The following is a 27,268-nucleotide window of genomic DNA, read 5'->3' as shown; positions in this document are numbered from 1 at the left end:
ATTTGTCCACAAACAGCTTTCTGGGTCATGTGGCCAGCAGGAGACTCAACCGCTTCTGGAGCAATGGGATACTGTGACGGAAGCCAGAGCGCATGGAAATGCCATTTACCTTCCCACCACAGTGGTACCTATTTATCTACTTGCACTGGCATGCTTTCGAACTGCTAGGTTGGCAGGAGCTGGGACAGAGCAACGAGCGCTCACCCTGTCGCAGGGATTCGAACCACCAACCTTCTGATTCACAAGCCCAAGAGGCTCAGTGGTTTAGACCACAGCGACACCAGCGTCCCATCTTGAATATAAGAACCTTTATTGTAAAATACAAAGAATCACAGAATTGTAGAGTTGGAAGGGACTCCTAGGGTCATTTAGTCCAACGCCCTGCAATCTCAACCACATCATACATGACAGGTGTCCATCCAACCTCTGAAAAGTAGGTGGTTGAGCAGTTCCACCTTCTCTCTGTCACCCAACAGCATTTCTCCATCTTCTCCACACAAGGGACCTTCTACTTGCTTGTTCTTCCTCTTGCTTTGAACATAGCTGAGTAAACCTTTAAAAATTGATCAGGTGGAACGCTCTGTCACAAGGGACTAGGGCCCTGAAGGACTTGATATCTTTCTGCAGGGCCTGCAAGACAGAGCTGTTCCACCAGGCCTTTGGCCAGGGCACAGCCTGATTCCCTCCTTTGGCAATCCTCACAGAACTCTAGCCCAATGGTTGCCATTAATCTGATTTGAATTAATTTTATAATGAAATGATTTTAGAATGTTTTATCATTTTACTGTTGTTAGCCGCTCTGAGCCTGGCTTCGGCTGGGCAGGGCGGGATATAAATAAAATTTATTTATTTGTTTATATTTCTATCCTCTTCCTTCAATTAGCTCTCATGTTCTCTTGCTGGATAATCCAATAATGCTGAAAGCTGAGATACCACACTTTCAAAACTGTTCAACAGTACTTTTTGAACCTGATACAGAAGCTGCTACAGGGTGCTGAAAACTTGGCATGTCTGAAATTTATAGCCATCAAAGAAAATAAATGAATAGATGTAAAAGCTGACATTAAGCAATTCCACTTCTTGAATGAATTACCTGAGAAATCTTTCCAGATCTTCCCTGCTGCACCGGGACCATGAAACATCTCCAAGATTCTGCCCTTTGATCCATTCTCCAGACATGATATGGAGACCATCTGCACAAGATGGGTGGTCATTGTCATGATTTATTCCCATGCTAAAAATGTGAAAGCATTGAAAGTAGAGCTTATTTTAAGAGGGAAATATATAAATAGTTTTTAAACTGCTCACAGAAAGGCAGTAGTTTCCTCCTCCCTTTCAAAATAGACATACCATGTTTTTCACTCTATAAGATGCACCAAGACGCACCTAGTTTTTGGAGGAGGAAAACAAGAAAAAAAATATTCTGAATCTCAGAAGCCAGAACAGCAAGAGAGATCGCTGCGCAGGGAAAGCAGCAATCCCTCTTGCTGTTTTGGCTTCTGTGATAGCTGCGCAGCCTGCATTCACTCCATAAGACGCACACACATTTCCCCTTACTTTTTAGAAGGGGAAAGGTGAGTCTTATAGAGCAAAAAATACGGTACTTCCCAGTAAGTGATATTCATATGTACATAATATTTCTCTTTAAAAAACGATTTGACCCAATATATTTACCTATAATCCATATTTAATCACACACACACACACACACTGGTGGCAACACGTTGTAGTTGTTCACAGTTATTCAGCAGATTAGTACATCTGACTCAAAAGTTTGTCCCACCAAGTTTAATGAAGGTAAAGGTAAAGGTAAAGGTACCCCTGCCCGTAGGGGCCAGTCTTGCCAGACTCTAGGGTTGTGTGCTCATCTCACTCTATAGGCTGGGAGACAGTGCTGTCCGCAGACATTTCCGGGTCACATGGCCAGCGTGACAAGCTGCATCTGGCGAGCCAGTGCAGCACACAGAACGCCGTTTACCTTCCTGCTGGTAAGCGGTCCCTATTTATCTACTTGCACCCGGAGGTGCTTTCGAACTGCTAGGTTGGCAGGTGCTGGGACTGAACGACGGGAGCGCACCCCGCCGCGGGGATTCGAACCGCCGACCATGTGATCGGCAAGTCCTAGGCGCTGAGGTTTTACCCACAGCGCCACCCGTGTCCCAAGTTTAATGAAACTTGCTGCTAAGGACTGAAATCCTCATAGGAAGCTCACTAAATTGAACAGGACTTCAGATGTGGATAGGACTGTAGCCTTCATGAAGCAAGCTCAACAAGACTGTTGGTTGCAGGTCTGCTCAGAAGTTAGGCTGCTTAAATTCTGAGAACTGAGTAAATTTCAGAACTGCTAATGTTGCTCCCTGCCTTGCAAGCCTTTCCCCACCTGACTGACTTCAGCTACAAAAACTGAGGCTGCTGAAGAGGGCCAGGAGCAGAAGAGGGCTGTGTCTTAGTGCAAACCAAGGTCATCAAGCCTGAGCTTCCACAACCGACGCCCTCCATGAACCAGCATTGGCAGCACCAGCACCAGATATATGTTCTATGTTTACAATACAGTGGTACCTCGGGTTACATACGCTTCAGGTTACAGACTCTGTTAACCCAGAAATAGTGCTTCAGGTTAAGCACTTTGCTTCAGGATGAGAACAGAAATTGTGCTCCGGCAGCGCGGCATCAGCAGGAGGCCCCATTAGCTAAAGCAGTGCTTCAGGTTAAGAACAGTTTCAGGTTAAGTACAGACCTCCGGAACGAATTAAGTACTTAACCTGAGGTACCACTGTAATACTTGATTCGCTTGCCAGTTACGCTGTTTTAAATATGCATTTTATATTTGATTTCCTCTAGTAATGTTTTCTTTTGAAATAAGGTATTTATTTCTAACTTGGTTGTGTTAAATCTGCACTCTGCAATGACCTAATTTGTAATGTTTTATTTTGAAATCTTTAAGAAACATTTTAGTTTCTTGTTAATTATGTTGTTTTGAATGTATAATTTATATCTGACTTTCTATTGCAATGTTTTATTCTGGGTTTGACATTTTAACATAGGTTGTATACCACTTTCTGATACATATTTTTTTAAAAATGAAAGTGATATAGAAGTGAAATGAATTATTTATTTATTTATTTTACTAAATTTGTATATATCCATAGATCACAACATAAAATGGCAATATAAAAACCACAAAATACATAATAAAAATGAGAACAACAAAAAACAATAATTCCCTCTCTCAAAACGCATTTAATGCCCAATGACTCTAACAAGCATCTTTTCCACAGGGAAGCATGGACAAAATATATGTTATTTGCTCCCCACCCCATCTTATTAAATAAACAACTGTCTACCCATCCCAATATTCACCATTTCAAAGCTTGAAAAGATTCAGAAATACTGCTTCTGAAGGCTGACTCCTTATAACTCTTAGGTGGAGGGAAAAAAGAAGGTGGAGGGAAAGAAGGAAGACTGGAGAGATGTGGGGTTGAAAAACCAACTAGATTAACAGCACAGCTAAAGCTGCATATAAGGATTTTACGTTCTGGGTTTCTCAAGTTGCACAAATCAGATAAACTAATTTTAGGGAAGCATCGTAGCTACTAAGACTACAACGTAATGCAAATCCCTCTCTCTCTCTCTCCTCCACCTCACACCAACAATTGTAGCCGTCTGGCCCAGATCCAAAGTATGTGAATTCTGCACTTTCCCTCCTGCAGAGCAAACCAGTTTCCATCTGTCAAAGAGCTTTTCTTGCCAGGCATCCTTACGTTAAAATACCCTGAACTGACAGCCCAACTAACACACTCCTGTCAGCCAATAATCCAGCCAAAACTAAAGCCGAACGAAACCTTGCACAACAAATCCAGTATTTCTGTGATGACACAGGCATATTAATGACTGGTTGCATCAAGACTGTAGCCGAAGTTTTGTTTGTTTGTTTGTTGTGTGTGTGTTTTTCAAAGTCTGTTTCATTACTCCCAGCAGATACTACAGTATTCTCTATCTCAGGGGTCCAGCAAACTTTTTCAGCAGGGGGCCGGTCACTGTCCCTCAGACCTTGTGGGGGGCCGGACTATATTTTGGGGGGAGGGAAATTAATGAATTCCTATGTCCCACAAATAACCCAGAGATGCATTTTAAATAAAAGGACACACTCTACTCATGTAAAAACACGCTGATTCCCGGACTGTCCGCGGGCCAGATTTAGAAGGCGACTGGACCGGATCTGGCCCCGGGCCTTAGTTTGCCTACCCATGATCTATCTCTACTGCAGTGGTACCTCAGGTTAAGTACAGTCATACTGAGCGCGTTCGAGTTGCGCTCCTCGGCAACCCGGAAGTAACGGAGCGCGTTACGTCTGGGTTTTGGCGCTTGTGCATACGCAGACGCTCAAAATGATGTCACACGCATGCGCAGAAGTGGCAAAAAATGGTGTGCGTGTGCGCAGACGCGCCGTCGCTAGTTACGTTTACCTCTAGATGTGAACAGGGTTCCGGAATGGATCCCGTTCGTATCTAGAGGTACCACTGTACTTAATTTATTCTGGAGGTCCGTACTTAACCTGAAACTGTTCTTAACCTGAAGCACCACTTTAAATAATGGGGCCTCCTGCTGCTGCCGTGCCGCTGGAGCACGATTTCTGTTCTCATCCTGAAGCAAAGTTCTTAACCTGAAGCACTATTTCTGGGTTAGCGGAGTCTGTAACCTGAAGCGTATGTAACCTGAAGTGTATGTAACCTGAGGTACCACTGTAACTTCAATCAAGCCACGCTGCCAGATGACAAGGGGCAAATTTTCATTTGACAACATCAACCATAATAATAACTGTGTACATTTAAAAAGTAACTATACTTCTTGGATTCAAAATGGAGTAAGGAAGCATTCTGGGGCTCTGAGGGTTTCCTAGGGAGTGGTAGTGGAAACAAAAACCATTGCATAGTGGTGCCAAAAAAGGAACTTTAATCCACATTTGTAAGCAAGCGTTTTTACGAATTGTCGTAAGAGTTCTTCCTGACAAACTCAAGACAGTGATTCCCACTTGGGTAATAGTAGAACATTTGTGTGTGAATAAATTATGGTATGATATTGATGACAACTGTTGGATTGCTGTTTGCCTTTCCAATACGGTTTGCCCTCACTAAAGTGGATCATCACCAAAGCAAAAATTAAGACCAAAATTTTACACATACAGGCCTGTGAATCAGGTCCATCGAACTCAATGGGGGTTTATTTTGGGCAGACATGCATAAGAATGGTCTGCACTTTCACACAGATTCCAAAACACAGAAACCTTGTCGTGTAGCTATAGAAGACCTATTTACTCCCAAATAATATTGCTTGCAAAAAGTACCAATTAAATTGAACAGAAAGGAAAGCAGAAACTGAAGAGCCAGAATCTTATTATAAGCAGCAACCTAGTTGTTTAACAGAGAAGACTTAAACTACCCCAAAGTTAAAAACATCTGTTCAAAAGGTCAATGAAAGTGGAAAATACTAGTGAATCCCAGTCGTCTTGTATGTCATTGTGTCATTTGTCAGAATCTAATGTGTGAATATTTGTGGCTGACTGGAGAGGCCTATATGACTCACTAAAGGTTTATGCAGAAACTGTACAAGTAAGGAGTTTGCGGCCCCCATTTACATAATCCAAGAGGTAATTGTCTGTGTTATATGTATTTACAATGTGCTTTCATTCTGCTTTTTTTATTTCAGAACACTTGATTCTAGATGGGGATTACGATCCCTCGTAGAATCGGGTGTACCAGGTGAGTGTGCTGTTGGGATCTAGCAATGTTTCTGAATGGCTAGGTTGCGTCTGCAATAGCTAAGGGTACATTTTTCTCCCATTTACACCTTGGTGTGTTTTGGTTTTTTAACACCAGGGCCAATATTTATGCCTCAGTAATCTCATGGATTGACGATTGCAATGCACTCTCTGTAAGGATGACTTTAAAAACCAGTTTGGAATTTTCATCTGATCCCAAACAGCTAGCTAACAGTACTGTATAACTAAGGGCTCTTATTGTTCCATTCCTGGCCAAACAGGATGTCGCACATAAATGTTGTTGTCATTGAGGATGCCACAATCAATGGAGCAATCTGTATCTCACATGAACACAGTGGGACTGTTATCTGAGTAAACATGCACAGAGTTGCACTCCAGGTATCTGTCAATTCTGGATGGGTTTTTGGAAGACTCTTGTGCATGAATTTATTCTGTGTGTGGAGATCAGTGTACACTGATCAATGCACAATCTTTGCAGTAAGGCTCTATTCCGATGGCATGAGTATCCAGAATTGGCCTTTGCAGTCATTTACGGACACACCGTTAAGACAATATTCATGGAAGGCAATCTTACTCAGCTACGAGTTATGGCCGAAAAAGAAGGTATCTGTAAGAACATCCAACTGTGGATGCTTTTCTGTTCTTGGCTATTGAAGCAATTCAGGTCTTTAGATAAACAATTCATTGTTTTGGGGTGCAATCCTGCAATCTGTTGGAAGCAGAAGCAGGCTATCTAGCAGAGAGGAGCTCTGCCCTTGGGACCTGTGATTCTCAGATGAAGGACAGTGTATGAATAAGCAAACATATTAGGGGGAAATCTCTTATCAGGTTTTAAAGCTGAATTGCAATAGCAAGAGTATTCCTCTTATTAATCTCTTTTCCATCTTTGCCCTACTTCTCTTCTAATTCTCTCTTGGATACTAAATTTTCATCTCAAATATCTTTCCTAAGCTTGAGGAAAGTTGGTGTTCACTTGCGCAGGATATCTCTGAATAAAAATAAATCTATAAATCTGGAGCGTTACCGCTTATCCATATCCAATGTACACTTTTAGTGTTGTTGGGTGAATTGTGGTTTGGCTGGCCTGTCGCCTTATTGCTCTGTTTTATTTGCTGGTGCTCCACTTTTGGTTCTGTAACACTTGCTGCTCTCAAAATGCTTGCCCGCCCCAAAGTTAGTATAATAACAAGACTTCTGGGGACAGTGGAAAGGCAGAGCACACAGCAGTATCTGAAAGAAAGAATGTGTTGTGTGTTTGCTGGGGATGTTTTTGCCTGCCTCGTAGCAATTGTCACAACTTTGTAAGGTTTGGCAGTTAGGCATTGGAATAGCATTGTAGGGGGAGGGGAGGGGCGGCGCGGCCATCAGCTGCCCCTCCATGCTCAAAGGTATTCCATTAAAGGAATCTGGGAGTGTGGATCTCATCCGAAGCCTGCGGAGGGTCAGCAATTTTTTTCAGCAGGGGGCCGGTCCACTGCCCCTCAGACCTTGTGGGGGAGCGGACTATATTTTGAAAAAAAAAATATGAACGAATTCCTATGCCCCACAAGTAATCCAAAGATAAAAAGGTAAAGGGACCCCTGACCATTAGGTCCAGTCATGACCGATTCTGGGGTTGCGGCGCTCATCTCGCTTTATTGGCCGAGGGAGCCGGCGTACAGCTTCCGGGTCATGTGGCCAGCATGACTAAGCTGCTTCTGGCGAACCAGAGCAGCGCACGGAAACGCCGTTTACCTTCCCACCGGAGCAGTACCTATTTATCTACTTGCACTTTGACATGCTTTTGAACTGCTAGGTTGGCAGGAGCAGGGACCGAGCAACGGGAGCTCACCCCGTCACGGGGATTTGAACCGCTGACCTTCTGATCAGCAAGTTCTAGGCTCTGTGGTTTAACCCACAGCGCCACCCACGTCCAATCCAGAGATGCATTTTAAATAAAAGCACACATTCTACCCATGTAAAAACACCAGGCAGGCCCCACAAATAACCCAGAGATGCATTTTAAATGAAAGGACACATTCTACTCATGTCAAAACACGCTGACTCCCGGACCATCCGCAGGCCGGATTTGGAAGGCGATTGGACTGGATCAGGCCCCCAAGCCTTAGTTTGCCTGCCCATGGACTAGAGCAATGCCACGACCCCATCGGGAACCCAGGGGATGCTTGAGTCGATCCACATTGGCAGGGCTCCCCTTACTGGTGGTTTACCCTTACCAGACTTCCTGCAAGGTGGGCAGGGAGTCAGATATAGTCTGTTGGTGCCAATGCCTAAGCCAATACAGCTCACATTCTGTAAGCAATAAAGTTGTGGCCTAAATTTGCCCATTAACATTAACCTAAAATTCTGTGTCCTTGTGTCTTTATTCTCCTGGGGGTGGCTTGGGGGCTTTGACACACAACAATGATCGACTGTAAGGAATGCCATTGGCATGCTTTGTGTTTCCAGGATGCTGATCACAAGCAGGGAAATGGGCAGACAATGTAGAATTGTCAGAGTGACATCGGCCGGTTGGCATTTTTCTAAAACAAATGGTTTCGCAAGACACCCTGTCTAGTAGGAGTAGAGAAATCTCCCCATTAATGGCTATGAAGATGTTGGGGTGCCATAGCCAATACCACACAACTGCATGCTTGCTGACTATACAAGTGTCATCAGCTGCAACTATCCACAGAGCAAACGGTGGATGTTGGCTGCAGAATGCACACATGCAGAATCTCAGACAAAACAAACAGTCAGGATCAGACAAACCCTTTGAGAAGCCTTCATTGATTGGCCCCACATTCACTCACACACATGCACAGAGACATCTTGTACTTTCTGTCCCTTCCAGCCAGGACAGGACCAAGATAACTTCCTGCAGGGCAACTTTTCTCTGTGTTTTGGTTTATAACCAAGAGAAGCCGATGTGGTTTTCACCAGAGCAATCTTCTTCAAAAGCCTGTTGTAGTATTGCAAGGTTCTACAGAATGTAATTTAAAACCAATGCCTTAAAAGATTATTTGACAACAAGAATAGGAGTTGGGTGGAGAATGCTAAGGAGGCATTTGTAGATGAAAATCTTTGGCTAGGGGGTTAAGCACCTTTCCTGATCCACTAGATCAGGCATGATCAAACGTGGCCCTCCAGCTGTTTTGGGACTACAACTCCCATCATCCCTATCTAACAGGATGATGATCTGGGATGATAGGAACTGTAGTCCCAAAACACAAGTTTGGCCATGCCTGCACTAGATAGCCAATGTGAGTATCCCCTTTTGTTCCCCTAAATTTGGTGCATGTGGGTTTGGAAATTTCATGTGTGCCTAGAAAACACATTAAGTGTAGCTTCCAGTTCCAGAAATCCAAAAATATACTTTGTTTTACAATAAAATTTATTGCTCTTCTAACCAGCAGCTAAATACTTCAAACATTCCCAAATCAGATGTCCACTGAAATTTCATTTGCCTTCCATTTATTTACTAGTTTAATTCTAGTTGTTCATCCCAAATCATCTCAAAACTGTTTATTGAATATATCCAACACCAGCGAAGTACTTTCACATGTAGTGGATTCTCCTTCCTTCAGGGTTATTAAGCAGAGGTTGGGTGCCCATCTGTCATCTATAATCTACTTGAGGTTCCTGAATTGCAGAAGGTTGGACTAGATGACCCTAGGGGTCTCTTCCAACTCTACAATTCTATAATAATTAGATTTTTAAAAAATCAAAAGAAAATCAGCCATGGTATTATTATTAATAATAATAATAATAATTGAATTTATATACTGCTCTATACCCGGAGGTTTCAAATATAGGTAAGAAGGATTTGTTTATTTAAATGTACACATGAATACCAAATCTCCCTTTTCAGACTAGTAACAGTGTTTAACTTGGAACGCCAACATAAAGTTGAATCATGTTTGCTTTATCTACTTACTTGTGACCCATTTCATGGGCAATAGTAAATGCGAGATTCAAGCCATTATCCTCTGCAATAATACATTTCCGCTTTTCGCTGCACATGCCATTCAGATACGCTATACCTAGAAAACACAAGGATCACAGGTAATCACTACACTTCTTCTTTTTATTCACTTACAGTGTTTTGGTGCACACGTGCTATATAAGAACAATATTGTTTTCCTGTATGTTGCAAACCTGCAAACTTGCTGTCAACATAATTTTTACAAAAGGCAGCATGCTACAAAAGGACAGCTGTAATGTGTGTAATGAATGACCTGATGTATTGAAGAAGGATCTGATTTTTCCCACTTAAAAGTACCCAGATGACATAAAGTAGGGAAGTTTTTAATGTTTGGAGTTTTATTCTGTTTTTAATGTTTTGTTGAAAGCCACCCAAAGTGGCTGGGGAAACCCAGCCAGATGGGAGGGGTAGAAATTATTATTATTAGTAGTAGTAGTAGTAGTAGTAGTAGTAGTAGTAGTAGTAGTATCCTCTATGGGGATATCATTTCATAACCAGAGGCCACCGCAGAGGTTTTCCCCTAAGGAGCTCAAAAAAGCCTGTACAGTACAGTGGTGGTACCTCAGGTTAAGTACTTAATTCGTTCCGGAGGTCCGTACTTAACCTGAAACTGTTCTTAACCTGAAGCACCACTTTAGCTAATGGAGCCTCCTGTTGCTGCCGCGCCGCCGGAGCCCAATTTCTGTTCTCATCCTGAAGCAAAGTTCTTAACCTGAAGCACTATTTCTGGGTTAGCGGAGTGTGTAACCTGAAGCTTATGTAACGTGAAGCATATGTAACCTGAGGTACCACTGTATAGTTTTGCCTATGACCACCCAATCTTTATTGTTATATTTTATATTATTTTATTTATATACCCGGAGGTCTCGGGGCGGTGCACAGAACAAAATCAAAATATAAAACCACAAAATATAGAATCAAAATAACAACCACCGAATAACACCCCCCCCCAAAAAAAAACACATTTTAAAAGGGCATAGGATGTCAATCAAATCAACCAAAGGCCTGGTTAAAAAGGAACATTTTTGCCTGGTGCCTAAAGGTGTATAATGAAGGTGCCAATCAAACCTCCCTGGGGAGAGTGTTCCATAGATGGGGAGCCACTGCAGAGAAGGCCCCGTTCTCGTGTTGCCACCCTCCGGAGCTCTTGAGGAAGCACACAAAGAAGCAACCCTTTATAGCAGGCATGGCCAAACTTGGCCCTCCAGATGTTGTTGGCCTACAACTCCCATCATCTCTAGCTAACAGGACCAGTGGTCAGAGATGATGGGAATTGTAGTCCCAAAACACCTGGAGGGCTGAGTTTGGCCATGCCTGCTTTACAGCAACCCTGATAGGTAAATTACAGAGAGATTAGTGACAGGTGAAAAATGACTCAGCTTCATAGCTGAATGAACCAATATCTCCTCAGTATAACTTTCTGTCATCCACTGCGAAGCTAAATTAGGCAAAATGTAGGAGGAAGGAATGCAAAGCAGCAGAGGCTGCAAGACACACACATACATCTCTAATGCTTCCATAAGGTAAGAACCAAATTGCTCAGTTTCTAAAGTGTTTCAGCTGGACTGAGCTTAAGGGGGTTTTTTTCTTCTGAAAAAGCAATCTGCTACACAAGCCGGCCACATTCTGGTTGCAACAAAATTATTAGCAGTATTAAAAGTTTGGGAGAAAGGAGGATTCCTTGGCTGTGCTCAGCATTTTTAGTTTTGTTTTTTTTTACATCATGTGTATCACAACAACACTCAGTAGGAAGTTGGAGAAAGAGGGGCAAAGGTCTCCCAAGTTAGCACCTCATTTAAAATGAGCAGGAAAAACAATTCTTAACATGGTCCAAATGTTTTAGTATGTCTGTCAGCGCACAGAGGAACCTCTGCTACAATGCCTCCATTGTTTTGTCTCAAGCACAGTAGCCCCGAGTATGGTTAGACGATATACTGAGCAACCCCCCCCCCCCGAAAAAAACCCACCGCACATATACACTTATTTACATTTGTGATTTTTATTTCGGAGCAGTTAACAATGATCGTGTCTTCTTGTAGATGCGTAAGGTAAAGGTACCCCTGACAGTGAAGTCCAGTTGCGGACGACTCTGGGGTTGCACGCTCTTCTCACTTTACAGGCCGAGGGAGCCGGTGTTTGTCCACAGACAGTTTTCCCAGGTCATGTAGCCAGCATGACTAAGCCGCTTCTGGAGCAACGGAACACCGAAACCAACCAGAGCAGCGCGCGGAAACGCCGTTTACCTTCCCGCCGGAGTGGTACCTATTTATCTAAAGTAAAGGTACTGCTGACTGTTAGGTCCAGTCGTGGACGACTCTGGGGTTGCACGTTCATCTCACTCTATAGGTCGAGGGAGCCAGCGTTTGTCCGCAGACAGCTTCCGGGTCATGTGGCCAGCATGACTAAGCTACTTCTGGTGAACCAGAGAAGCGCACGGAAAAACTGTTTACCTTCCTGCCGGAGCGGTATCTATTTATCTACTTGCACTTGACGTGCTTTTGAACTGCTAGGTGGGCAGGAGCTGGAACCAAACAATGGGAGCTCACCCCGTCGTGGGGATTCAAACTGCCGACCTTCCGATCGGCAAGCCCTAGGCTCTGTGGTTTAGATCACAGCACCACCCTGTTGAGGCATACTGGAGGCAATACAATAGGAAACTTACTAAGCAGTGTTCTCAGTGAAAACATTTTTTTGAAAAAGTTCCTAGCAACACAGAGGAAAAACCAATTTTACTTTAGAAAGTTTCCCTATGGGCTTAATGAGATATATATATCAAAACTATTCCTGTCCAAGATGTAAGGGTGTTTGTTTGTTCAAAAGAGTGTTAGGGGACCTGGGACTGCAATTCAACATCTGGACGGCTGAAGATTACCTGCCGATTCAAACCACTTTACACCCCACCTTTTATAAAATGCCAGAGGTGGCTAACAAGACACTCAGAACATGTTTTAGAAATTCATAATGCACAAAACACTTTTTAAAAAATCTAAAATTTGATATATACAAACATATAAATGATCAGCTAAACACACACCGTTACAAAAAATCTATACTTAAAGCACAGCTATCCAATGCACAATATTTTGAGGATCTGTTGTGGTTTCCATAATCTCTTAGCAGCAAGATAGCTCATAGCATGACAAGCGGCACTTTTGCAGTCAGTTCCTTCACTATAACATAAAGTTGCATTTACTTTGGAAAGTGAGACTGCAAATCCTCATATTTTATTTTCTATCTGAGCCATATTTTTCATTAGTTTAGAATTTTTATGTGTCTGTTTTTTCCTTTCCATTCTTGACCAAGTAAACTCACCTTTATATTTCTGTAGACCAGAAACTCTTCATTCTGCCACTGCATAAGATCACTACTTATTACTGGATGCCAAACATTTCAAGTTAAGATAAAATCTGTGGGATGTTTCTCATATTTAAAATTTCCTGACTCACTGCTTTGGAAGATATGACTTACCTGGAAGCATGTTGCAAGCAAAACATATAAAACCAGTGGTCTTTATTATTTCATTTCTTATTAAACATCCCTGACCTTGTGCTTGAAAGCCACATCAAACAGTAGCTACTGAATGTAAATCAGTCAACTACCAGCTGTGAACTAGTTTCAAGTCTTGTCCTTTGTTATTAATTTCATGTGTTAAGAAAGAGAAACTGGCTTCAGCCGAGCAGCTGCTCTTGCTTAGTCATTCCAACATTAGGTAAGAGAAAGATGTTTGTGTGTGTGTGTGTGTGTGTCCTCTACTTCTTCCTGTGGCTTATTAGCACAGCTGGAATGGTTTCAAGGTTAAATCCATGATGGGAGTGCGGAACTGAACAACTGATCTTCTGTAATGGTTAAGCCGCCGGCTAAAGATATGAACTGGATCTTATTCAAGTTTATTCAGAAGTACAGTGGCACCTTGGTTCTCAAACTTAATCCGTTCCGGAAGTCTGTTCCAAAACCGAAGCATTCCCAAACCAAGGCACACTTTCCCATAGAAAGTAATGCGAAATGGATTAATCTGTTCCAGACTTTTAAAAACAACCCCTAAAATAGCAATTTAACATGAATTTTACTATCTAATGAGACCATTGAGCCATAAAATGAAAGCAAAAAAAATATGTACTGCAGTCACACAATCAATCAATCAGTAGCTGAACTGGGTTCCACACAGTCGCAAAAACACAAAATAAATAGCAAAAACACACAGACCTCAGGGTAACACTCAGAACAGAAGTGCGGCACTCAAAACGGAGCACGTTCAACTTCCGAGAAAAGTTCACAAACCGGAACACTTACTTCTGGGTTTGAAGTATTTGGGTTCCAAGTTGTTTGAGTACTAAGGCGTTTGAGAAGCAAGGTACCACTGTAACTCCCAAAGCAAACAGAAGGCATAAGATTGCAACTTCAATGCATGGAGAAAAAATTCACCAATAAGCAACAACACCTCAGAATTGGATCTAATCACAAGAATATATGTAGAATCATATACAAACCCATGGCTTAGGTTTGTAAAGTACTTTCATAATCAAAAGTCATCAGGCCATGTATTATACCCTGATAATACAGTGGCCGAGAACTACCTCTAATTATTATTTTTTGTCAGTGCTTACATTTATACTACGTTATGTTTAGTTTTGGGGGATTTTTAAAGTGAAAAATTGCTTCACATTCCTGACAAAATCTACTAAAAACCTTCAAACTTAAGTGCATGTGCATGACCTTGCTGTGGAATTAACGAGTTGTATATAAATTCAATAAATAATAATAATAATAATAATAATAATAATAATAATAATAATAATAATAAATAATTAATAATAGGGCAAGGAAGAACTTGCCTGCAGACAAATTGGGCCAGTCTGGGGTTTGTTTGTTTTTTGCCTACCTCATAGCAACTGTCACAACTTGCTGGTGGAAAAAAGGCATTGGGTTTGTTCCTTAGTCTAAAACAGGCATGGCCAAACTTGGCCCTCCAGCTGTTTTGGGACTACAACTCCCATTATCCCTAGCTAACAGGACCAGTGGTCAGGGATGATGGGAATTGTAGGCCCAAAACAGCTGGAGGGCCAAGTTTGGCCATGCCCGGCCTAAAACAAATGTGGGGAGGAGCCAGGAGGAAAGTTTCTGTCTGAATCGCCAGACAGGGTCAACCAGGCCACAGAACTCCCCAAATGGCATCCTGGAGGGACTCCTCTTTTTGATACGTTTCATGGGAAGATCCTTAACCCAGCATTGACCCTGGGCAATGCAGGATGCAAACGCGCAGTAAAGGTAAAGGTAAAGGGACCCCTGACTGTTAAGTCCAGTCGCAGATGACTCTGGGGTTGCAGCGCTCATCTCGCTCTATAGGCTGAGGGAGCTGGGGTTTGTCCACAGACAGCTTCCGGGTCATGTGGCCAGCATGACTAAGCCGCTTCTGACGAACCAGAGAAGTGCACAGAAACGCACTTTACCTTCCCCCAGGAGTGGTACCTATTGATCTACTTGCACTTTGACGTGCTTTCGAACTGCTAGGTTGGCAGGAGCTGGGACAGAGCAACAGGAGCTCACCCCGTCACGGGGATTTGAACCGCCAACCTTCTGATCGGCAAGCCCAAGAGGCTCTGTGGTTTAGACCACAGCGCCACCCGCCCAGTACCTACGCCAAAAAAGCCTGCTTACATCTGTAATCAATAAAGTTGTGGCCATTTTGATCGCAATATGTTGTCGTATCATTGTTACTGCTTCACGTGCCCCAGCCCTGGTGGCCTAGGGCACAGAGCCTGGGCCCACAACTGTGTGGAGGTGAGACTTTTATGCCAAAACACATGCTGCTTTGCTACTGCAGGAAGTTCTTCAGGACTAACCAATCCGTCATTTGATAGGCAAAATGTTTAGATGGCATTAAATTGTGCCTAATGACCTCCATACCGAGAGAAGGGTTGATTTCACAAAGTCTGAAAGCATTTTTATTTGTCAAAAAAAACCCTCAATTTATTTTATTTATTCCTCCAAGGTCTTGAGATGCTGTACATAGTCCTCCCACTGAGCTATATAAAGCTATTATATGATACGTTTAAAGTAAAATTCATACTCCTTAAAATTACATGCATCAATACTGAAAAGCAGTACTTACAAAGGTTACTAGAATTTATCACATTTATTTTGCAAGAAAAATAATCTTTTGCGTGTTTTGCGTTCTTACAATGTCTTTGAATGTGAATTTTATTATGTTGAGCACAACATAAGGCTTCAGTTGTTTGCAGTAAGTTAAGCCACTGAAATAGCAAATATGATCTCTATTATGTTCATGTGTTTCTATTTTCTTTGACTATATACAAGTGTTTTTCAGACATGCATGCTTCGGAGCATGACTTGGGGGAAATTAACTTTGACTTGCAGCTCTATTTCTAAGAAACTAATATTCATTTTCTTTCAGCACATCAAGTGTTTCCCATTAGTGAAAGAGGAAAGGAGGGAGAGATAAAAAGCTTTCTGCGCTGTTGTTGCTTAAAAAGTGTAAATAATATGTGGTACTTTTGAAAGTGCTCTGTACAAGACTGCTGCCTGGGACCACTGACGACTCATTTGTCACTTAAAAGATGTATCAGTGACCATACATACAGCAATGAGGAGATAAGAGAGCTTTGAAATATCAAGCAGTATATAGATCCCTATAAATAAATAAAAATAGCAACAATTTAATGTAGAATAATCTCAAGGAAGAACAGCCAAGCACTGGAATCGGAGGAAGAATTAAACTACACTGGCAAAGTTATATATGTATGTATAGACACCATCTTCTGCCCCTAAAACACGGTCCTCATGGCAAAAATTAAAGAAGAAACAATCCCTAGCAAGATAAAAAACACATTTAAAAATTTAGCAGAATAAAAATCTCTCAATTATCTCTCTAAAAAACATTAGAGAAGAGGCCAATCTAATTATGTTTGGGAGAGAATTGCACAAAGTGTCACCACTGAAAATGCTATTCTATCCTAATATAACATATGTGGCTAGTAAAAAAAACCCTTGTATCTAAATACCTTCCAGATATTTCTCGATTATAACACCCCTAATCCCTGATGATTGGCTATGCCGGCTGGGTTTTCATTTTTTTTTTTAAAAAAATAATATTTATTAAAGTTTCAAAAGGTACAAGAAACAAAACAGAAAAACAAAGAAAAGCACAAAAAATTCCACCTTTAAGATCTCATTTTCAATAACTTCTTTTCACGACTTCCCCTCACCTCCCCTTCTTGTATTCCAAATCCAGTTATTTGTTCAACAAGTTTTTATCCCTAATGTCGTAACCTTAATTTGTTAATGTATTTCTTTATAATAGATTTTAACCCTTAATTCATTATTATATTTAGTTCAGTTTATAAAACAACTTTTAGATTATATACCTTGATCATATGTAAAAAGAAGGGGGGGAAAACTTTTTCTAAGGTTGACCCTATTTCCCTTCCACGAATTCCCCATTCTTATAATGATAAACAACATAAAATTTTAACACAGCAAAAGAAAGATCTGGCCCCCTTTGGACTTCCAAACCCCACCCTTCTCTCCCCGGTTTCAATCCCAAACCATAGTCCATTAGTCCGTCTTTTTAGCCTGGTGACCTTACGTCCGAGGCTCTCAAATCTCTCTCAGTCCCTTTCAGCCGGCTTCTTTGAAAGTCCCTTATGATTGACACCCGAACTCGAAGAGGCACTTTCTCAATAATGTCCATGATCCTTCCAGCCAGGCCTACTTGTTTAGAGGTGGAGCTCAAACTCTGTTTCTTAAATCCATGTGTCCCAAAGACTCCAGCTTCCACCTTGGTCGAGCTTGAAGTCATCTTGACAGGCCTCCGGCTCTCATTTACCTTCTGTAACATTTCGACCACCCCTCCTTTCTGCTCCTCCTGTTCAGCAAGTATCTTTTCCTCCTCTTCAGTCTTTGGTTTCTTTTCCTGTCCAGCTGCTTGTGTTTTGAACATCAAGTCCTTTTCCAGCTCAGAGGGTATTTTTACTGTTGACTTCGGTTTTGTAGGACTTATAGACAAAACATGGCCTTGCTCATACATCTTTCGCAGCTTTCCCATGAGAAAGACAACCTCATCCAGATCTGCCAGAATTTTCCGACCTATTTCCATTCTTGTAATGTCCGTGAATCCCCTCTAGAGGGATTCTGGTTACTTAATATTCCTTTCACTTCCGATCCAAAAGTATCAATCTTTCTTTACTTTCAATACTTTGTAACGATATAACCGGCTAAAGCCAAAGCTTTCAGTTTTTTCCGACTTTGACAGCTAATTTCACAGCTGTCAAAGTCTTCTGTAAACCCTCAGCAGGCTCTTTTCACGGGTTACTCCCGGTCTCGAGAAGAGTGGCACTTAATCTAAGCAGATAAACTCTTGTCCTCCAGCACAGTAACTTAGACTTTTAAATCCGTGGAATTAATAACTTTTATCCAATCAGGGGGGGGAAACAGCTCATCTCGCAACCTTAGTTGGTAGATCCTTGCTTTAAACTGTTTACAATGGGGGGGAGACGGACTTCCTCTTTGCACCTCCCCCGCTCGTGCCAAATCCACAAAGAAAATAATTTTAGTCCAATTTCCCAATTACTCACGGGTTGTTGTTCTTGATTTTAAGTCCAAATTTTTAAAAGGAAGAAGTCAGCGCTCTCCGACAAATGGCATGCGGCTTCGCTCGGCAGGGGAAGCAGAAGACTCACAGCACCACGCCGCTCCCCGTCACCCATTCCGTAGCCTTTAAAAAGGCTCCTTCGCGGGTCGGGAGGGCGCTAACGGTGCCCGCCGAGTCACCATGTCCACGGGCATCCGCGCCCGTGGTTTTTAAGGGTCCCCGCGTCGCTGGCACGGCAAGACCTGGCCCCTGTCGAGCAGATTCCCTCCGGAGCTTGGAGGGAATCCGCTATTAGCCGATCGCGCTAACCCGGAAGTCTCTATGCCGGCTGGGTTTTCAGTCTAGCAACTTCTATTTTTTTTTTAATACTTTTTATTGAATTTCTTTTATACACAAAGAAAGAAAAGAAAAGTAAAAAGAAAAAAAAGAAAAGAAAAGAGAAAAGCATACACGCAAAAAGAGACAGATACATTCAAAAAAGTTACATCATAAAACATAAAACATACAACATCGACTTCCTTCCCTACTGATTTCGGGTTTTGCTTTTAACAATTTCTTTTTTACCGCTGGTGTTCGTTTCTAGTTTATACATTGGGAGTTTTATAACAAACCCTCTGTAGTTGGTACGTTTTTAAAATTGCTTTCAAAATAAACCATGAATTTATTCCAATCTTCTTTTAACTTTGTATTTTTTTGATTTCTGATTCTTTGTGTCATTCTTGCCAATTCAATAAAGTCGTATAGTTTTAACTGCCACTCTCTCACCGTTGGGAGGTTTATGCCTTTCCAGTTTTGAGCGATTAAAATTCTGGCCGCTGCTGTTGAGTATTGGAATAAAGTTTTATCTTTTTCTTGAATTTCTGTCCCGACCATCCCCAATAAGAAGGCCTCTGGGTTTTTGGGAAATGTATATCTAAGTATCTTTTTTAACTCTGTATATATCTGATCCCAAAATCTTTTTATTTCCTCGCATGTCCACCACATATGTATAAAATTGCCTTCTTTTGTTTTACATTTCCAACATGACTTATTTACAGTTTTATACATTCTACCTAGTTTTTCTGGTGTTAAATACCATCGATATATCATCTTTTCTAGGTTTTCTCTAATTGCAGCGCTTGCCATGAACTTTATTCCCTCATTCCAGAGTTTTGACCATTTTTCATATTCTATACTATGCCCCAAATCTCTTGCCCACTTGATCATAACTTCTTTAGTTTCCTCGTCTTTCATTTCCCATTCCAATAGTATGTTGTACATCTTAGATAATATTTTGGATTTGCCTTCAATTATTTCAATCTGAAATCTAGACTTCTTTTCATTCATTCCAATTTTCTTATCCTCTGACCATTTTGCATTTATCTGATGGTACTGTAGCCAGCCTGACAGCCTCTCCTTTAATTCTTCATATGGTCTTAACCTCCAGTTATCTTGGGATCTTACCAGTAGGTCTTCATATGTCAATTTTCGCTCTTCCAGGTTTACTTTTTTGATTGATAAGATGTCTGTTGGGGATAGCCACCAAGGTGTTCTCTGTTCTAGCAGTTTCTTATTCTTTTCCCAAACTTCATACAAGGGGCCTCTGATAATATGACTCGAGAACCTTTTATGTACTTTTTCTTTATTTGGCCAAAGGTAGGAATGCCAGCTGAACCTGTTATCCGCCCCTTCCAGGTCTAGTAAGTCCGTGTTCTCTAGAGTTATCCAGTCTTTGACCCAACAAAGGCAGGCCGCTTCATAGTATAATTTTAAATTTGGTACTGCCAATCCCCCTCTCTCCTTTCGGTCTGTAAGTGATTTAAATCTAATCCTTGGCCTTCTTCCCTGCCATATGAATCTTGAAAGAGTTTTCTGCCACTCCTTAAATAACTTGGGTCCTCTGATAACTGGTATATTTTGAAATAGGAACAGCATCTTAGGGAGTATGTTCATTTTTATTGCTTCCATCCTGCCCAGCCACGAGAGGTTCACCCTGTTCCAAACATCCAGATCTTTTTTCACTTTGTTCCATGTTGCTGTATAGTTATCTTCAATTAAATTTATATTTTTGGGTGTAAGCCAGATTCCTAAATATTTTATTTTTTTGGTTACTTTAATTCCAAATTGGGATTCTAATCTTTCTTGCGCATCATTTCTCAGGTTCTTCGTCAGCATTTTTGTTTTGATTTTATTCAGCTTGAAGCCCGAAAGATTACCGTACTCCTCCATTATCTCCAATGCTTTACCCATGCTTTCTTGTGGCTCTTCTAGGGATAACATCAGATCGTTCGCGTACGCTTTTAACTTATACTCTTTAAATCCTAATTTAATCCCTTTTATCTCTGACTTTAACCTTATTTTGTTCGCCAGGACTTCTAAAACTAAAATGAACAGAAGTGGAGAAAGGGGGCAACCCTGCCTTGTTCCTTTTTCTATTTTGAATCTCTTCGTGATACTATTATTTATTACCAGTTTGGCGTGTTGGTTTGAATATATTGCCTGTATTCCTTTCAAAAATTCACCCTCGATCCCTGCCTTTTCTATAGATTTTAGTAGAAACCGCCAAGAGACGTTGTCGAACGCCTTTTCTGCGTCTATAAAAATCAAAGACGCCGGTATGTTGTTGTTGATCTCCAAATATTCAATTATGTTTATAACATGCCTCACATTATCTTTCAGGTATCTATTTGGGAGGAAACCCGCTTGATCTTTGTGAATTAAATTTGTCAGACATTTTTTCAATCTATTCGCCATAATATCAGCATATATTTTGTAGTCATTATTTAATAACGATATTGGCCTGTAGTTCTTCATGTTCTGTTTGTCTGTATCTGGTTTAGGAATAAGTGTTATATAGGCTTCCCTCCACGACTCGGGTATTTTCCCTCCTTTCAGAATGTTGTTCATGGTTTCAGACAATACCTGTTTCAGTTGATCTCCCAAGACTTTGTAATATTTGGCTGATAAGCCATCTGGGCCTGGCGCCTTTCCTGATTTCATTTTTTTTATCGCAGTTTCAATTTCTTCTATATTTATCGGTCTGTTTAATTGGGTTCTTTCTTTCTCTGTGACAGTCTTCCCTGTACAGCCCTCTAAATATTTTTCTATTTGTGCTGGGTCCTCTTCTCCTTTTTTATATAACTCCTCATAGAATTTAAGAAATTTTTTTTGTATTTTTTTTGGATCTACTATTAATTCTTTTTCTACCATTATTTTATTTATAACATTCTGTTTCTGTCTTTTCCTCAATTGCCAGGCTAGGAATTTCCCCGTTTTATTCGCGGATTCAAAATATCTCTGCCTCATTGATTTGATTTTCCACTCTATTTCTTGGCTCGTTAACATTGAATATTGTCTTTGTAGTATTTTTATTGTTTGTATACTTTGTTCGTCTTTTGGGTGTTCTGTTAATTTTTTCTCGTGTTCCTTTAGCTGTTTGAGTATTTCGTCTGTTTTTTGCTGCCTTAATTTTTTCTTGTAGTTATTCTGCTGGATGAAAAACCCTCTTAAAACCGCCTTACTGGCGTCCCAAACTGTTTCTATATTTGTCCCCATATTGAGATTCATCTCTAAATACTCTTTTAACGTGGCCTTGGCTTTTTCGATAACCTCCTCATTATCTAGTAGGTATTCGTTTAATCTCCATCTAAAGCATCCTTGTGATTCTCCTTTGAGTTCCAAGGTTATTGCATTATGGTCAGAGAAAGTTCTCGGTTGGATTTCGCATTTGACGGTTCTTAGAGTAATTTCTCTTGAGGTCCAAATTTGGTCTATTCTTCCCCAGCTTTTATGCACTTCTGAGAAAAAAGTAAACTGTTTTTCTGTTGGGTGTTTGTGTCTCCATATATCCGTCAAGTCCAAATTCTCTTCCAGATCCAGGAATGATTTCGGTAACTTTCCTTGTTTTCGTTTTCTCTTCTCTGTTTGTCTATCCATTTCTAATGTCGGCACTGCATTGAAGTCTCCCAATAGTATCATCTTATTATTTCCTAGTTCTAGTAGTACTTGTTCCAATTTTTTATAAAACTCTGACCTATTTGAGTTTGGGGCATAGATGTTTATCACATTAATCTTCTCTCCCTGAAAGCTTATTTGAACCCCCAGTATCCTTCCTTCTTCATCCTTGTAGGTCAATTTGGGTTCCCATTTTTCGTCAACATATGTTACCACTCCCCTTTTTTTTTCTCTCCCGGAGTTTATAAATTCTGTACCCAATTTCTTATTTACTAATACATGTTTGTGTTTGTCTAGCAACTTCTAGATGGCAGCCCCAGTCTAAATATCTACAGCAGCTTCTTATTTTTTGTTTAATGATGTGAATAAAACCAATGTGAATTGAAAACGCCAGGGAACATTCTTCATTTAGTGTCTCCGAAACATATGGGCTACAATTAATAATAATAATAATAGTAAAATTATTATTTATACCCCACCCATCTGACTGGGCCACCCCAGCCCCTCTAGGCGGCTTGCAACAAATATGAAAGCATAATGGAAACACCAAACATACAAAACTTCCCAATACAAGTCTCCCTTCAGATGTCTTCTAAAAGTTGTGTAGTTCTTTATCTCCTCAATATCTGATGGGAGGGTGTTCCACAGGGTGGACACCACTATCGAGAAGGCCCTCTGCCTGGTTCCTTATAGCTTTACTTCTGGCAGAGAAGGTCCTCAGAGCTGGACCTCATCTAAAGTGTGCTTGTTTTCACACAAAAATTCGTAATTTCAGCTTATTGGAAGCTTGGATATGGTGACATGCAACACCTCCATTTGTAACCTGCATTCCCAGGATTTTTCTGTCACTTGAGGACCAGCCCTGAAGAGCACCTTTAGGAATTAGCCTGGGCCTAAACACGCCTTCCTGTCTAATCTTCCACAGGAACACAGGAACCTGCTTTATGCTGAGTCAGACCAACAAACACTCCATCTAGCTGAATATTATCAACACTGACTGGCAGAAGCTCTCCAGGGTTTTGGACAAGGAGTGTCTCACAGCCCTACCTGGAAATGCCATGTATTGATCTTGAGACGTTCTGTATGCAAAGCAGCTGTTCTTTCAATTAACTATGGCCCTTCCCAGTTAGTGGCTGGAACTGCAGCACAGAACAATCCTGAACAGCTTTTTAAAACAACAGATGAAAAGGAGAGGTGTTCATTCTTCCAGAGTTTTCTGGCCACACACATAAAAGAAGCATCCTTTGTGCGTTTCTGGCATACTCAAGACATCACAATATTTTTCAAATTGTATGCAATTTGCCAAACTGAAGAAGACGCACTGTCTCTTAAGTGCTTTTCTGCGGATGGAAAGTGGATCAGTCTCTCACTTGAAGAGCGGAAGCAGAAGACATCTCTTGACATTTATCTTACAACGACACATGGCAGCTACAGATAATAGCCAGTTTTGTTTTTAAGAGTGACAGTCTGTGCCCTTTTCCATTGCCTATCCTTCTAATAAGATCCAGGAATATGTATTCATATTCTCTCACACGCTTGGTTAGGTTTTTGGAGCAACAGCAAAGGGAATTTGGCCATTTCACTTAAAAAGAAGAGGAGCACAAACGACGGTCATTTGTGGTGCTTAAAGGCTCCAGCTGGAAAGAGCTCACAACTGTTTTGTGAACACTGATTTGCTCTTCTAAGAACTGGCTTATGTGCCAGTATTGCTCTGTGTTCTCTCAGTTTGTTCTTTGCAGCTTTCCCACTACCAAAAATACAGTTCCTTTGACTGCAGTTATTCCAGGGGACGGGCTGAGTCAAAGAACACATCACATGCACATTATCACGTGCACATTATCAGTGTCATCCATGATGACATGGACTGTGATGCAGCTGTAACAAAAGCCAAAGACTCCTTTACTGAGTAAGGACAAACTATTCTGAATACATAGATGCATTTGTTTTATTGGAGCTGATTTTGAAAATCTTGTGCTCTTCTCAGGGGAGTTTTGCAATATAGAACAGCTACAGACATTGCACCCTGATTTATAATGGTATTTAGCATCACTCACATATCAAAGGACAGTTTAGCTCAGCATCTAGAGTAGCCACTATGAAGAGAAATTAAAACATGCTAAGAATGCAGCCGCTGCTTATCAGTATTCACCGTGAATACCTGTGCTTAGCTAGTGAGGTGTCAGATCTTAGAAATAAATAAACAAAAGGGGAGTACAGGAATTTACAAGACATAAACTCCAGAATCAAGTCCTATGTGTGTCTTCTCTCTGAGACAGTCACAAATACTGCAATTACAATTAATATTATGCTGCTTCTTAATTCATACGTGAGTCTGAAGAGCGTACCTCCATGTTTTCATCTTATATGAAGACAGGCTTCAAAGATGGAGTGAGACACAAAAAATTATTTTACCCACCTCACTACACATATTGGAACAATGTATCTGAGTCTATAAAAACGCTGGAAAAAATGTGTCTAACCACCAGTCCAGTATGTTTCATTTGTTCAGCGCAAAACATTCTATTTTATAATTCCCAAAGCCAATACAGTAAATAAACTGTCCTACACAGTAGCATATGAGTGGCAAATCTAATAAATTCACTGAGAGTGCAACCTGTATGCCTGGCAGTAAGTCCCATTGTTTACTGAGGTTTAGCTCAGTAAATAGAGCAGGAACGCAGTATCAAATGTTTGTCATTCATTCATCAAAATAGTTTCACTGGCGAATGAATTTAGAGCAATGTTTTGAGTGGGCAGGTCATTTCGCATGAATGATCTTCTCTAGTTCTTCATGTTTTTCTCCTTATATTAATTCACCAACATAACACCTTTGGCTACCATAAATAATGATATATTAATAGGAACTACCGTATTTTCCCATGTATATGACGCCCCCGTATAAAATCACCCCTACTTCTTTTAACCCAAATTTAAGAAATCAATATTTTTGGGTTGCCAGAGTTCTTGATAGTCCCATGGACTACAAGAAGATCAAACCTCTCCATTCTGAAGGAAATCAGCCCTGAGTGCTCACTGGAAGGACAGATCCTGAAGCTGAGGCTCCAATACTTTGGCCACCTCATGAGAAGAGAAGACTCCCTGGAAAAGACCCTGATGTTGGGAAAGATTGAGGGCACAAGGAGAAGGGGACGACAGAGGATGACATGGTTGGACAGTGTTCTCGAAGCTACTAACATGAGTTTGACCAAACTGCAAGAGACAGTGGAAGACAGGAGTGCCTGGCGTGCTTTGGTCCATGGGGTCACGAAGAGTTGGACACGACTAAATGAGTAAACAACTCAAAGTTGTTGATTGCCCCACCAAAAACGATGTATAAAATGACCCCCCACCCATTTTTTACTCAAAAAATTAAGGGGAAAAAACATTGTCTTATATACAGAAAAATACAGTATTTTCTCTTGCGATATCTCTTCCTTCTATTCTGCTATGATGTCATTTCTACTATCATATAATATTAGCTGATAATAGTAAATAATTGCACACACACATTGCCATGGGAGCTATTTCCTCATAGTGCGGTTCCAATCTGCTGCATCCAAACCAGGAACTGTGGTTTGTTTTGCTCCAACAAACTATAATCAGTAAGTCTTGGCGACAGATCATGGTTTGTTGGAAGCAAAACAAATTATACATCGTACTGACATAATGCAAAGCCCATGGTTTGCTTCCTTCTAGTACAAGCAGGGAGAAGTGGGAAGAATCAGACCAGATATGTGCAATATGTTCATGCACATAAACTATGGTTTATGGCATACCATGATGTGCCAATGTGGCCAGATTTTAGGTACATTCCAATTGTACCTAAATTGGAGAAAACTATTGCCTGTTTAGGAACTTATATAATAGGCTGTCTGAGGGAAAGTGAAATGGATATATATTGGTCTACCAGCCTAGGAAGTTAGCACAATATAGACACAACCCAAGCAAACTGAATCACTTTTAAAGATTCTTGGTTCCAATGAGAAGTTAATCACATGGCTAGCTCTCAATGGGATTTTCTTGGAAACAAATATGTATAAGCCTTTCCTAACTTAAATTTAGATGTGCAAACTACTTATGACATTCTTTGATGACTTAAGACAACTTCTTAGTGAAACATTTGAGTACATTCAGGTTAATATTAATGCTTACTCCTTCCTGTGGTATGGATAAGATTGCATACCATGCTTCAATTTTTGTAAACTTTTAACAGCCGTAAATTGTTCTCTTGACATTACTTCAACATTTTTCTTTTAACTTTCTTTGGCTAGCACCGCAATTTACAACATGTTAAAAATTCCTGGAATGTCCTATCTCTGTTGCCCTATAAATACACTGGGAGAAGATTTGTTACTTCGTGCTTGTTTGCCTTCTGTCTAATCCTTACATGTGATCTATTTAAATTCCAAATTCAACCTTCCACTTTTAACTATTAATCTGTCACATTCTCAGAAAAGGAAAATCACAGGTACTGATCTGAAGTAACCATGATCTTAAACCAATGGTGCGACAGCTGTTATGATACCAGATTATGCCCCAATATACTTTATGTTAACAATTTACATTAACATTTCGTAATCTTTCTTCTTGCAATTCTTGCTTTCAAAATAATAACATTCATATCACTTTTGACATAGTCATCCTTTATACTTAGAAAATATTTGATTGTGTTTTTATTAAAGGTATATCAATGCAATGGAGAGCATTGCTCATTCTTTAAAAAAAAATACAGTACAGACAAGATCAGGGGTCAGCAAACTTTTTCAGTAGGGGGCCAGTCCACTGTCACTCAGATCTTGTGGGGGGCCAGGCTATATTTTTTTGCGGGGGGGGAGAATTCCTATGCCCCACAAATAACCCAGAGATGCATTTTAAATAAAAGCACACATTCTACTCATGTAAAAACACGTCGATTCCTGGACTGTCCACGGACCAGATTTAGGCCTTAGTTTGCCTACTCATGGGCAAGATCCAGAAGTCCAAA

General features: G+C 40.8%; 1 protein-coding gene across 2 annotated transcripts in view; it reads right to left on the bottom strand.

The window, feature by feature from the left end:
- The window catches only part of ADAMTS19 (ADAM metallopeptidase with thrombospondin type 1 motif 19), a 135,875-nt gene that overhangs the window by 50,666 nt on the left and 57,941 nt on the right, over positions 1-27,268 (bottom strand). For both annotated transcript variants that reach the window (XM_082191541.1, XM_082191542.1), the window contains exons 8-9: positions 9,696-9,801; positions 1,094-1,234 (exon numbers count right to left, since the gene is read on the bottom strand). In XM_082191541.1, the coding sequence (XP_082047667.1) occupies positions 1,094-1,234; positions 9,696-9,801 (247 nt within the window). The remainder of the gene's footprint in view (positions 1-1,093; positions 1,235-9,695; positions 9,802-27,268) is intronic.

The sequence above is a fragment of the Podarcis vaucheri genome (genome assembly GCF_965113315.1).
Source record: "Podarcis vaucheri genome assembly, chromosome: 11".
Taxonomy (NCBI): Eukaryota; Metazoa; Chordata; class Lepidosauria; order Squamata; family Lacertidae; genus Podarcis; species Podarcis vaucheri.
Note: the sequence above shows the minus strand (reverse complement) of the source record. Positions and strands in the feature narration are given on the sequence as shown.